This window comes from Diadema antillarum, unplaced genomic scaffold, assembly GCF_040938485.1.
Source record: "Diadema antillarum isolate AM-2024a unplaced genomic scaffold, OU_Dant_1.0 seq00001005_RagTag, whole genome shotgun sequence".
NCBI lineage: Eukaryota > Metazoa > Echinodermata > Echinoidea > Diadematoida > Diadematidae > Diadema > Diadema antillarum.
The window spans coordinates 292444-306299 of NW_027271843.1; the positions used below are offsets into that span (position 1 = coordinate 292444).

The 13856-nt window shown below is 36.4% G+C and overlaps 1 protein-coding gene across 1 annotated transcript in view; it reads left to right on the top strand.

The window, feature by feature from the left end:
• LOC139742559 (uncharacterized) overlaps positions 1-13856 on the top strand; it is a 71461-nt gene that overhangs the window by 20979 nt on the left and 36626 nt on the right. The window contains exons 2-5 of the mRNA XM_071653091.1: positions 2289-2423; positions 5870-5998; positions 6715-6829; positions 7897-7971. Coding sequence (XP_071509192.1) covers positions 2297-2423; positions 5870-5998; positions 6715-6829; positions 7897-7971 — 446 coding nt within the window. The 5' untranslated portion in view covers positions 2289-2296. The remainder of the gene's footprint in view (positions 1-2288; positions 2424-5869; positions 5999-6714; positions 6830-7896; positions 7972-13856) is intronic.

Consider the following 13856-nt stretch of genomic DNA (forward strand, 5'->3'; position numbering starts at 1 on the left):
AATGACCGTAGCAACGCGGTGCTCCTATCCATCAGAGTCCGTTATGAATTTTTTCTCCTCCATGTGGAACTCTGTAAACTGTCAGTTTGGCCATGTACGTTCTTCCAATATCTTCATATGCTTTTTGACACTCATCGATTTGAGCCCACAAAATAAACAGCATGAATAACTAAATTATATTGCTATGATAATCGCAAATCAGGAAGAATCATTTTAAGTGTTTTCATATCATATCGTTATGCCCGTCAGCAAATGTGGGGATTAAGCTGGTAATTCATGTATTGACATAAAATCCCCACTCGATCTTCAAATATGCCGTCTGTTCAATTTACAATATCTCTTAGAAATTATATAAGAAATGATACCAAAATATTATTACGTGGATTGAGTGAATGCAGGAATATCAGTAGAACGCATCAGTGAAGTTTGAGGAAAATAGAATAATCCGTTCAAAAGTTATAAGTTTTTGTACTTTCGATCCCATCACCACCCGATGAGAAGATTGCGAAGTTCTTGCAGTCACCGCATGAATACACTCTTGAGAAAAATATAAAGAGAATTCAACAAAACTTAATTCTTCAATCAAGTCAGTAACGTAATGAAAGAGCGATTAACTTACTCCTTTAAGAAAACAGGAAGAATGATGTTACTCATAACATGATTATGATATATGAGTAACAAGCAGAGGTAATTTGAAAGAGAGAGAGAGAGAGAGAGAGAGAGAAACGAAAGTGGAATTTTCTTACATTTTCTTTACATCAAGCCCTTTGAAAAATTTTGTTTTTTCTACCAAAGCATGGTAGCAACAAATGGTAAATGTACGGCAAAATGTAATAACCTTGCGATTTACAATCTGGCACACTTAGGTACATACAACATACAACACAAACACACACACACACACACACACACACACACACACACACACACACAAACAAGCACACTTATACGCAAATACGCACACAAACACCGACAGACCGAAGATGGAAGGTTTCATTATAAAAAAAAAAATAATTTCACAATCAAACAGTTTGATAAATTGCAGTTTGGTTATTAAAGAGATGATTGCTCATTATGTCAGTTCCGTGTTCTTTGATTTTTTTTTTATGTCTGAAAATTGTCTTGATGAGGTTTTCACTTTCATTGTGTTTGCACTGTTTCTGAGTCTTTGACGTTTGCCCTTGTGGTATAATAGTTGCGTCTTTTCGAATAAAGAGGCGGGATTGATTACCGGTATGCATGTGACCACCAAGACTCTAACTGTTGACTCTAACTGTTGACAAAGTGGCTCTGGGGAATTTTAAGAGAGTACGATTTTTCAAATTTGTTGACATCTCGTAGCATAGGCGCTCCAGGACCAACGAAAGAGAGACGAGGGTACCGCAGCGTCGTGTTTTGACGGGGTCATGATTGACTGGCAGCCTGTTTGATGGCTTACATATAGTTGACATTATATCCTGTAACCGCTTAATGTTTGCTGTTATGTGCGTGCGGGAAAGTCGATGTACAATGTCAATCCTATACATGAAAACAGCTTTTATTGCTGTAGATTCCTTCAGAAATCTTTGAAACAAGCAGTAAACGGTCATCTAATATATTTAGGTATAGATGATGCGAAACTGATGTAAAATGATGCGAACTGGTGTCGTCATAGACGTTTTTGTCGGTCCATGAATACTTGATAACGGACCGAAGGAAACTTTTAATGGTATGCAGAAATCACAATCGTTAATGACAATCGCAATGAATAATAATATTATGAAGACTTTTTTTGATCACTGAACAGTGACTCCACAGAAAAATGACCTTGCCACCTTCACTTGTTGCTGGTTCTAACTGCTACATGCACGTGCAGTCCACATCTGAATTAAAAAACAAAAAAAACATGAAGACAGAAGTGAAATACGTAGCATTGTCTTGCAGTGGTAACCACCGTGTGCAATAAGTACTCTGGAGAAGAAATATTATTTTAATCCACGTTTCAAGCACCCATTCTTATGTATGAAACGGAAACTGTTATTCAAACAGACTGTATACACTAGACTAGAATTCATGAAATTTTAGATTACAGGTAACATTGCGATCGCCCTGAAATCAAACGAAACAATGAATAGCCCTAACCCCCCCCCCCCCAAAAAAAAAAAAAATAATAATAATAAATAAATAAAAAAAAAAAATAAAAAAAAAAAATAAAAAATAAAAAATAAAAAAATAAAAAATAAAAATAAATAAATAAATAAACAAATATGTTCCTCATTGATCATTACCCATTCATTTCTTCCTTACAGCTGACGTAATGCAGATGACGTCAACAATCCCGGAGCGCGCCGCTACATGCACCTCTAGCGACCTTTCATATGGACCAAACGATCTGTGTGATGGTACCCGTACCTGCCCGCATGGAGATGACGAATTCCTATGCGGTGAGTTAAGCTCCATTTGATATAGTTTCAACTAATGAAGAGCGAAAGTGCCCTAATCGAAGGGCAGAACTGTAAAGAGCCCTGCTAGACTGATGTAATCAACACTGGCGGATCCAGAGGGGGTGCACCAGGCGCGCGCCCCCTCTTTATTTTTGTTAAAACATAATGAATAAAAAGAAAAAAATGTGGGGGGGATGGGTTTGCGCCCCCTTTAATTTTGTTAAGGCGCCTCTCCTTTCTGGCGAAATTCCTGGGTCTGCCCCTGATCAATTACCACGGATCCTGCTATGATAACGCCATCATCGCTCCATACTCCACTCTAACGTTATGTCAAGGATATTATCACCATCTCATTCGTGAGGCGAACTTTGCTTGTTATTGACCTGCTGATTTTGAATCATTAATTAATCTGATATTAGTCTGCATTTTACGGGGGGAAATCACTGCAGAAAAGATTTATTGTGTATGATAAGATATTGAACTTTGATACGGGAACTATCTTCAGTCCTTTGTCATCTGACAAAATGCAAAGTTACAAATTGAGGTGTAAGTATCATATGAACGTTATTCGGAAATTTCTCGTTACAGAACATGACAGATAGCCACAGATATTTACTTATCCAATCATGGAAACATGTCATATTTACATTTTGAATAGAAAATTTAGTCTATGATGGAATCTCTGTCGATGTAAATGGAAAACTCTGATGCTGAAATACCCCTGCATCAGCAACCAAGAATTGTACCTTCCTCGCCACTGATCCCTATAAGCACAGCGAATTAATTCTCTCCATGCTTCATTTGAAACTGGTCTCCATAATCACATAACATACGATTGACAAGGGATAATATGGGAAGTCACATGGTTTTGAGCAGTGCATTTTAAAGGATGTAAGGTAACAAAATATATGAAAAATTGTATATTGAATGCATGTTAAGTGTGTGATGAGCAGTAATTGCACATTGTGCAATCTAATATTATCACTTTATAAAAAGAGAGTGGTGTCCAGAAAATCGACTGAAATCAACTTCAAGACATAAAGATTGACTCTCTTATCTTGGTGTTTATTTATGTTGATGAAGGGCAATTTGTCAACCAGTTGCAATAAAAGAAAACAGCTCGACTCAAGACATCAATTTCAATAATTTACTTGCGCAATATCCGCAATATGCTATAAGGATGAGAGTCAGGACGAGTTGTTGAACGGAAGCCCGGTGGTCCAGTGGACACGAAGCCTGTCCGGTGATCAGGAGATCCTTAGTTCGAATCCAGCAAGAATATGATTGTATGGCCATGATTTTTTTTTTGTTATCATGGCTACTAGTAAAACGCCGATTTGTCGGTGCTTATTTACGTCGTCAATCACTTTCAATATCAAAAGATTAAGTCTTTCTCTTAGAAAAAAGTCTTAAAAATTGTCAAGACGTAGAATATGTAAGAATAACTTCACTACTGGTTCTTCATGTTCTTTAGTTTCGAAAGCTAGCACTAAAAGGGAGACTTCATGTGATACAGTTTGTAGGGGCGTCAACCTTGTCCAACATACCCAACCAAAACATGTAAAAGCAACAAAATGAATCAAATAAAATCGTTTGCATGATTGAAGCTAGACAGGGTCCAATGAAAAATTTAGCAAAAAAAAAAAAAAAATGAGGCGACTGTAATGAAGGGTGGCATATATATACACGTATATATATTTAGTATATACATACATGTCTGTATCTATTCATTTATTTATCTATCGTAGAGTGACTTCACGTTGATTCGAGGTCAGGCAATTCTAACCACAAAAGCACAAAAGTTTATTGGCTGAACCCACACGTTCGGCTGTGGCTGACCGATTATAGAAGGCCAAATCAAATTAAAGACCTGAAAATGTCAGTTACCGCGTTTTGCGATTGACAGTCGTGCAGAAAGGAAACCATACATCCGGCTCAATCTCTTATTGAAGAGTGACAGCCCCTTTGATTATATATATATTTTTTGTGTGGGTCACGAAGGCAGAACTCTGCCCAAGTGCACACTTTTGGGGATTAATAATCGGAAAATGAATACGCATAACTTCAACAATTATGACGCGCTGATTTCGTGAAATTATGACAATGACAAATTCATTGACCGATTGACACGTCACTTAACCAATAGTAACCAAAATGTTACCGGCGAATATCAGCTTGAATTTAATTGATTTTTTTTTTAATGAATGTAGTTGCTGTTGGCCAAAGTACTTTTAGATATCATATGTACACAAAATGTTGCAAAAGAGGGTAGCTATTTGCATACCAAAATAAATGATGAAAACAAGATACTTTGCTTAGTCCCTGTAAATGATTATTCAAACATTTATTCATCACACATATTTCAATTAACATATTTTATGATAAAAGGTGTACATTTTCAAGAATGCCTCAGATGAAATTCCAAAGCATTTTACTCAGCACGGTAACAGCCGAAAGAAACATTAATGGTGTGCAGCTGTAAAATGATAATGATGAAAAATCTTATAAACATGAAATCTGTATCTGGTGCGATCCAATACTATCGCCTATATTGTCAATGTTTTAAATATTGTACCTATCTTCCCTCCGAAAATTGCATTTCCCAAAAGTTAACGTCGACGTGAAATCTTGAAATCAGCCTGGTTCTACTGACATTCAGACTGACTATGAATCCATTCATGTTTATAGTTTGAATAACAGTCAAGACTGAGACTGTCCCTGTATATCTTTTGCGCTAAAGGAACTAAAATAAAGCAATTTTAATTATGAAATTAGTAACAGGTAAAAAGGTCATGCATTTCATCGTGTAAAGTCAAAACGGCACTTTTAGTATCTCGCCTGTTTGAGGAAGGAAATAGGAAGAACCGATTAAGTAATCTGAAAATATCATCTTTACCATCAGCCGCTTAGGATTTGAAGTGAAGAAGCGCTATTCGTATATGACATTATAAAGGAGATAGTGTAGGTGTTATTAAACATCAAAACGTAAGTGTGCAACGTAAAAAAAAAATGTGTGTTGTTTGCAATATCCCAAGCAACACTGACATTTTGGGGAAACGGGTTGTAAATCTTTTTATCAAATACATTTCTGTTCTGAGTTTTATCTTAAAAAAATGGAAGAATTGAAATTTCATAACATCATCACTTCAGCTAATATTCCCATATCATGTGGTTTCGAACAATATCGCTAGTTTGCATAGAAACGTAAGTTTTTATAATTCCATAACTTTCTAGTTTAATATTCTACTTTGACAAATCTTCCATCATTTTTAAAGCTAATTCAATTCTATAAGTGACTAAACGTAATGGGAACTTGTGTGGAATTGCATATTAGGACAAATTCCATCGGCATAAATGCAAACAAAATAATGTCAGTCCTAATGAATCTGTAGTTACATATTTGTATTCACAACTGTTTTTTCCTTCTTCTTATTCGCTTTCCCCAGATGATAAAGGGACCTGTAAAACACCAGACAATGGTCGTTGTATGAACACAACGGGGACATGTTTTCCTCTTTCTTCACTCTGTGATGGGACTGCCGAATGTGCCGACTCAACAGACCAGCGATTTTGTGGTGAGCATGCAGAATCAGTGTTCCCTCCATCGTACAGTGTGCCTTCAGTTTGACATCGTATGATTTTTTTCTTTTTTCCCTTTATAATCATTATAATTCATTACATATCATTGTCAAATTTTTGTTATATATTGTCTTGAAAACGGATTGCAGGAAAAAAACTGGAACTGAAGTGAATTCAACAGCATTACATATGTGTTTGCAAACATATTCATAATTGTATTCATTCTATATGGTATCAAGATCTATTGTAAACCCATTGATATATATAGATATGTATATATATATATATATATATATATATATAATATATATTTGCAAACTTATTCATCTATTCATCCTTATAGATTATCAATATCCATGGTCAGCCCCATCAGTGGTTTTGACACTGCTGTATATTTCTGTATCTATGCAGCAGAGCAAGCAAAACACAAAACAAACGAAAAATCAATCAAATAATTAATAGCAACAAACGTAGGGCAGCGTGATGTCCAGTTGAAGAAATCCCATGAATAAAAAGAATGTTCCTCAAGTCAAACGCTCTAAAATCTTACTTAAGTACATTTAATTGTACCTCATCAAAGCCGTTACTCTGTGCAAGCAAAGCTTGAGTGAGAGTTCGATTAATATATTGTTACTATTATCATTATCATTATCATCATTATTATTGTTATGATTATCTATATTACTATTATTTTGCTCTCTCTTTGTGAAAGAACCGGGAAAATGCGACGATTCCTGCACTCCTTGCTGGGCGAGTGGCGCCGTGTGTGATATCGGGACGCGGGACAACTCGAGGGTACTGCAGCTACCATCAACCGTGCGATTTTTGTACGTATTCTTCTTTGTTTATTCATAACTCTAAAGAATCCAAACCCAATAGTGACACATATTCCATCTCGTAATCTCACAATTCTTATCGTTTATGTCACATGTCTGGTGAGAATATTTTTAAATGCGTGTGTATGATTGATCCCCGATGATGGATTAATGACGGTGTGTGACTTGAACGCCCAAGTCTGATAGAGGTAAAGGGCTCCGAACAAACGCTATCAAGTTGAAGATATTTGAGGTAAACACCTAACCACTTTGCAAAATAAATTATCGATCCCGGGAACTCATTAGTTCATTTTCTTACTATGTATAGCCTTAAATATTTCAACTATAAGAAGCCTCACAGTCTTTTTTTACATTTCTCATGAAAAGGTCCTGTCGAATTTGATTGATTTCGCGCTAATGGGTCGATCAAGACAAGCAGAAAGATTAAATCATAGCCATCGCTTAATGTTATCTGGTATTCAATCGTAATACTTCTCCGAGCACTAGTCAGGGCGAGTATTTGCATTTTGAAGATTACGTGTGCTATCTCTAGAGCTCGCTAAGTAGAAGTTATCACTTATCTGTAGAGTGAACGGTTAGTCGGCATTTTATGATATACCAGTCGCTATACATAATTTTTTACGTCCAAATGAGTTGCGTATAATAAACACACATGACATGTATCTATATATTCAGCTAAAGTTACATACACACACACACACACACACACACACACACACACACATATATATATATATATATATATATATGTATATATATAAATATATGAAAATATATATATACAAATATATATATTTGTATATGTGTGTGTGTGTTTGTACATGTACATATTATAAACGTGTCTTGTGTTGTTTAAAACACAACATCTACATAAGATGTGGAAGTAGTAATTGTAATGGGACTTTACACCCGCTTGCACCACTTTGTGTATACTACAATGAAACATTGAATATAAGGGTGTGTGTAAAACCAAAATAAGCGTGTACCTTCCCTCACATGGGATTTCTACAGTTGTCCTACGATAGTGATATTTCTTTTGCTTATATTTCATACTCCAGGAAGCTGTTTAACGCAAAAAACCTTTCTGCAGGCATGCCAGCTTCTTCGCACGCGTATCAGTTCCTGTCTAGGCTGTGAGTATATTTTCATTTACCTTTTCCCTCTTTTTTGTTGGGGTGGGATTAGGTGTGTTCCTCTCGCATTCCAAGTCCATTTATAAACAGGATACAAAGTATCCAAATATAATAAAAGACATCTAAAATTTAGAATCGCAAATCCTTTATCAGCTCATGGCAGATGTCACGTGAAAGGCAGCAGCATGTTATACACTGATCACGTGTTCTGCGAACGTGTGTTTGTGTGTGTGTGTTTGTGTGTGTGTGTTCGTTTGTGTGTGTGTGTGTGTGTGTGTGTGTGTGTGTGTGTGTTTGTGTGTGTGGAGGAGGGGGGGGAACTTAACACAAATGTAAACTCACCGGTCACGCGTCTGGCGCCCAGCGCTTCATTAAACATCAAATTCATCGTACAAATTGAACTCGAATAATTCATAGTGTCAGTCCTCCAAATGTGTTGTGTACTAAAACGAAACCATGCGTATTGCCGTTATGATTTTGATTTTTGTTCTGTTATGTTGATTGCTCATGGCTTGTGTTAATACATGTACATTTGAAACATATAGGTGTGTATTTATGGGTGAACTGGCATTTTGAATAGTAATCAACGTGAAAATAAATTGAGAGTGATAGCATTACCATTTCGAGATTTGACAGAATAATAATGATAATGATAATAATAATAATAAGGGCTTAATAATACCTAGGGTATGGCCTTTTCTGTGTTGACACCGCTCTACCAGAGGGAATGCCATTATCATTGCCAGGTACTCATTAGTACACCTGGGTAGAGAGGGACATGGTGGGTTAAAAACATCTCGTCTAAAGGACGTATAAACACTGGGCGGGATTTGAACTCGGGTCCTCCGATCGGGAGTCGAGAGTCTTATCCAGCACTATACCAAAGCGCCCATACAAACAAACATAGCTTGTTAGAACGAACAATAGTGCCATGAATTAGTGTTTGTTTTAGGCTGCAAAAAGAAGGAGAAAGAATAATTAAAAAAAAAATTACGTTGACTGCAAGTCACGAAGAGGCCAACCCAAGAGTACAGATCAGACCAAAGGGATAGAACAGTTTTTAGTTGCAATGGGGTTTCAAGTTACCAACGTTTTTTGATGATATTTTTTTTCTTTAGATAATGAGAGACCTTTTATGAAATATTGAAAAGCATATAATTCCTAGAGGAATTAAAAGTTTATTTGAGGAAATGTGGTTTTGAAATGGCTAAGATATCCCAAACAAAGTGATCCTAATATAGAAGGTGTGACCCACCTTTTATTATAGGATCGCTTTGTTTTACTCTGTCTAAAAATATCTCAGCCATTTCAAAACTGATTTTTATCAAATAAACTTAAGTTCCCTTAGAATTGTACGCTTTTTAACGTTTCGCAAAAAAAAGGCTGAATCCTCACCTCAGCCAATACTCTGCCACCCTTTAAGGCATTGAAACATATGTGTTTTTATTCGTTAATTTGTTCAATTAAATGTGCCAACTTGGAATTATGCTGCATTATGTACCATTCTCTTTTCAATCAAGAAAAAGTAATCTGTCAAATCTGTCTAGTTTCAGCTGAGCTTTTTCTGTAGTTTTCTGCACTCTAAGCAACATCAAATGGCATTTCATGTATACATAATTTGCAATATCGCGGAGGGTTAAACCGGATTGAAATTACCGAGACTACAAAGTTACCGCCTTACACAGTAGCCTCTGTAGAAAAGGTGGACGCGAACGCCCATGCTCGTCACAGTCCCCCCCCCTTTTTTTTTTGTTCTGTCTTTCCATCTGAATAATCGAATGAACTTTTGGGATCATCTGCTGTTGTGTCATAAATGTCCGCATGTAGGCTGTAATCAGAATCTCTTCTTAAGTTAATCAAATCGCAATAATAACATGTGAAATCGTTGTTCACTCACATCCGCCCAACTTCAATATTGGTTTTTATAGAAGCATTAGGCAGAGTATATAGTATAGTATATCAACAGTTTATTGTCGGTTTCATTATGTGGGTATTAAAACCAAAATGCACTTTCCATGAATATGATTGGAACAGTTTGTATTTTGTATTTTGTGTTTTTTACATGTTTCAGCGAGATTGACTTTTCATTACAAACCTTGGAACAAAGTCATAAACTTGGTGGAGTTTCATTTTAAATAACAAGCCTCCGCGTCATGCCTAATCGGTAACATTGGCGGATAGTCACATCCAACTTAATAATAATCCGTGCCATCCATCGCAGCTCTAACAATGTCTGGCAGCCTCAGAAAAAGAAATAAATTAGCTGATATTCGGTATTAAATTTTGATATTTCGATCGTTGTCTCAATAGAGAACACATTTCTGAGAGGCCATTTTGTCGCGATGTGTGTGATAAAAAGAAAGAAAAGAAAAAGCAAAAGCGGACTGAGAACAATGCTTATAATTTGTTTCAGTGGTAATTCCAAAGGAAAATTCTCGCATTTGAAAGCTTTTATAATATTGCACTACACACTAAGAAAAAATGGTTCACTCTTGCACCTTTTAAGGGTGCAAAGTGATGTCACACTGGTGGCTCCCTATGGGTGTTATCTTGCACCCTCAAGAAATTGGTGCGAAAGTTGCACCATGGTGCAATGGTATAATTTTGCACCCTGTGGGCGCACCTTTGCACCTCCATAGAGGATGCAACATTGCACCCTTTATTGAGGGTGCGAAGTTCTTCCCTAGGGTGCATATTTCCACCAACACTAAGTGGTGCTAAGTTTCACCCTTTTCTTGAGGGTGCATCTCTCCACCCACACTAATTGGTGCTGAGTTGCACCTTTCTTGGGGGTGTGATCTTTCTCCCTTTAATTTTCGGCGCAACTTTGCACCCTTTCTTGCCTCTACTTTTGGTGCAACTTTACACCTTTCGTGAGGGTGCAAAGAAGCACCCAAAGTTCCAAGATTGTAGCCTCTCTTGAGGGCGCGATATTGTGCCATATATATAGGTATAATGTTGCACCTATGTACATGGTGCTTATTTGATCCATGACTGCTGCAAAATTGCTTCTTTAAAGGAGCCAGTCAGTGTCACTGTCTACGCCTCTAGAGGCGCAATGTTGCCCAGTAACCTCAAGTGAAGCTTGAGATTACTGGGCAATATTGCGTCTCTAGAGGAACAGGCAGTGACACTGATTGGCTCCTTTAAAGAAGCAATTTTGCAGCAGTTGTGGATGAAATAAGCACCACATATTTGCAACATTATACCTATAAGGTATATACTTAGCATCACATAACCGGGTACAATTTGGTTACTTAACTACTTTAAACCTTGAATAGTGCGAACTAATGCAAGCCTGTTTGCTCAGTATATCAAACTTATGCTGTTGTTGCACGCTGCAAAGTAAATAGGATTGGTGTAATTTGGATCATGTGAATCATGAAATGTGTGCGTGGAATTTTTGAGTTTTGAAATGTTAATGTAGAAGTTAACTTATAGTTGTGTTTGAATGACATACTAAAACCAAATATTTACTCAGTTACCTTTCCAATAAGGTGAGCACTATCACTATCTATCTAACAAACCCTCTATAGGCAAGAGTATACATCTGCATGAAGGAAGAGGTAAAAATATGATATACATTTGTCTGGATACGTTTTATTCAAAACGTACTTGAATACGTACTTATTCACATAATCTATAAGAATAAGATATGCTTCTTACCAGTACACAAAGCCTCAAAAAACAAGAGCATGCTACTTACATTTCTAAAGTATGCACCATATCTATAAAAAAAAAGATGTAAGAGGATTTAACAAGTTGTTTGTATGCATTTAAACGAATAGGCCTACATATTTCCATGCATACAATATTCATGTAACAGTGACGTCATCATGAATCATCAAAAAGATATGTTTCCAGCATAGACATGAATTTATCTAAAATCTAAAACATGTCTTACAATTAGGAGTTTGTTTTATAATGACGATGCCAATTGTCTTAAAGGTAGGGAATCCCATTTGCATGCCTTAAATGAAGAGTTGTATAAATACAGTGGTATGTTGAAGAGAGTATCATTTTAGAAACTCCCATAAAGTATTGAAAGTGGAAGGTAACATTTAGTACATTTTTATTGACCGTTAGATTTTGAATTGAATTTTTTCGGGGCTCACCGTAAATTCCAGTACATTACTAGGCTAGCTTTGCAGACCCATGCACTGCATGTGTGTCCATCATGTATATTTTGTGAAGAAAGTTCATCAAAACTTACAAACATTTCTATATGCATTCTTGCCACACACTCTATATGTTATTACATCAGCTCTTATACTTTTAGATTTATGTTTATAGATAAAAAATACAGAAGACTGCAACAAAAAGGCTTAAGTGTGGCTGACACACAGAACTACTGAGTAGTTGAGTTTTGTGCATTATTCAAATTGTAGATAACTGTTGACTTCCAAATTTCTCAGCAGTGGCCTAAACAAGTCCCCTGAGGTTCATGTTTAATGTTTTGCTGCATTTTGGGAGGTCTGTAAAAGGTATCCCCTACCTTTAAAGTCCTTATCACGACATGTCTTGGGGTTCACACTTATTCAAATCATGAGATTCTTGGCACTTAGATTACGACTACAATTTATTATGGTTTAGATACTTAATTGACATACGCATATACCGTATACAGGTATACGGGCATTTCGATGAAAACGTCTAAATACAAGGTATAATTATAACATGAAAATCGAACTTGATACCAGCCCTTATGGGCTACCAATGGAGACTAGGCAGAATCGCAGTTATGTATTCAGATTTTGTTTTGGGTGATACACGCATTCCGACTGATTTGGGATCAATTCGAGTCCCTCGAGCTGAGATTCCGGAACTGCAATGAGCAAATCATCATAATGACTAACAAAGTGACTGAAAATAATACATGCACCAGTTTCTGTTTCGTTGTTCTATACACAGAAAGTTGTTACGTTTTCCAATCCTCTGTAGGCATACAGGGATTTGCAGATCACCTTTGGCTATAACGCCATGGTCGCGTGCAAAATAAATGCAGCTTATCTAACTTGTAGTTTCCGAATAGGGGACTACCGTGCTTATACATATTAATCGGATGATAGACCCCGTCAAAGAGTAAATTGCGGATATCGTATACCATTGTCAAATCCACTTTTTGTTCTATACACAGTTTCACTGGACTCTTATGAACCACTTAAGCATTACCAAATCATGGCGTATAAGAATAATCTTATGTTATTTCCTTGAAACGGCTGCATTTGTATGAGCGGGAACAGTTTGGCATCATACATAACTAAATACATGTGTTATACAAGGTTTCAGGACACTTTGAACCGTGTACCCCCCCAAAAAAAAAAAAAAAAAACAAAAAACAAACAAACACAACAACACCAACAACAACAACAATAACAACAACAACAACAACAACAACAACTAGTGAAATGTTGTATACCCTAGGCCCATTAACGTATGATCTTTGACATTTGAATACATTGCCCAAATTTTTCAACGAATAGGCATCTGGATGCAACGTAGGTATATATAAAATGAAAAACGTTTTAGGAAAATACATTTAACCACTTCAGAAATAACTATGGAACAAATAGCATAATATTGACACGTTCCCTTCTCCCTAATGACGTGACAGAAAACTTTCCTCACCGAATCATTCTGTCGTTATTCAAGTACAAGTCATTGGTCATTATATACCTAGTTCGATTAAAAATATACATGGAGTCATTGCAAAAGTATCTAATGAAAAGTATGCTTCAGAACTACATCATTGTCATTTATTCTATAACGCTAATAATAGAGTTATTGTTCCGCTACATTGCCTAACAGGTTGTAGTACTCCTACCACGTTTGTTCAGCAAATAAGGCACAAAATAAAAATTTGCGAATTTTACACGCTGTTGCCA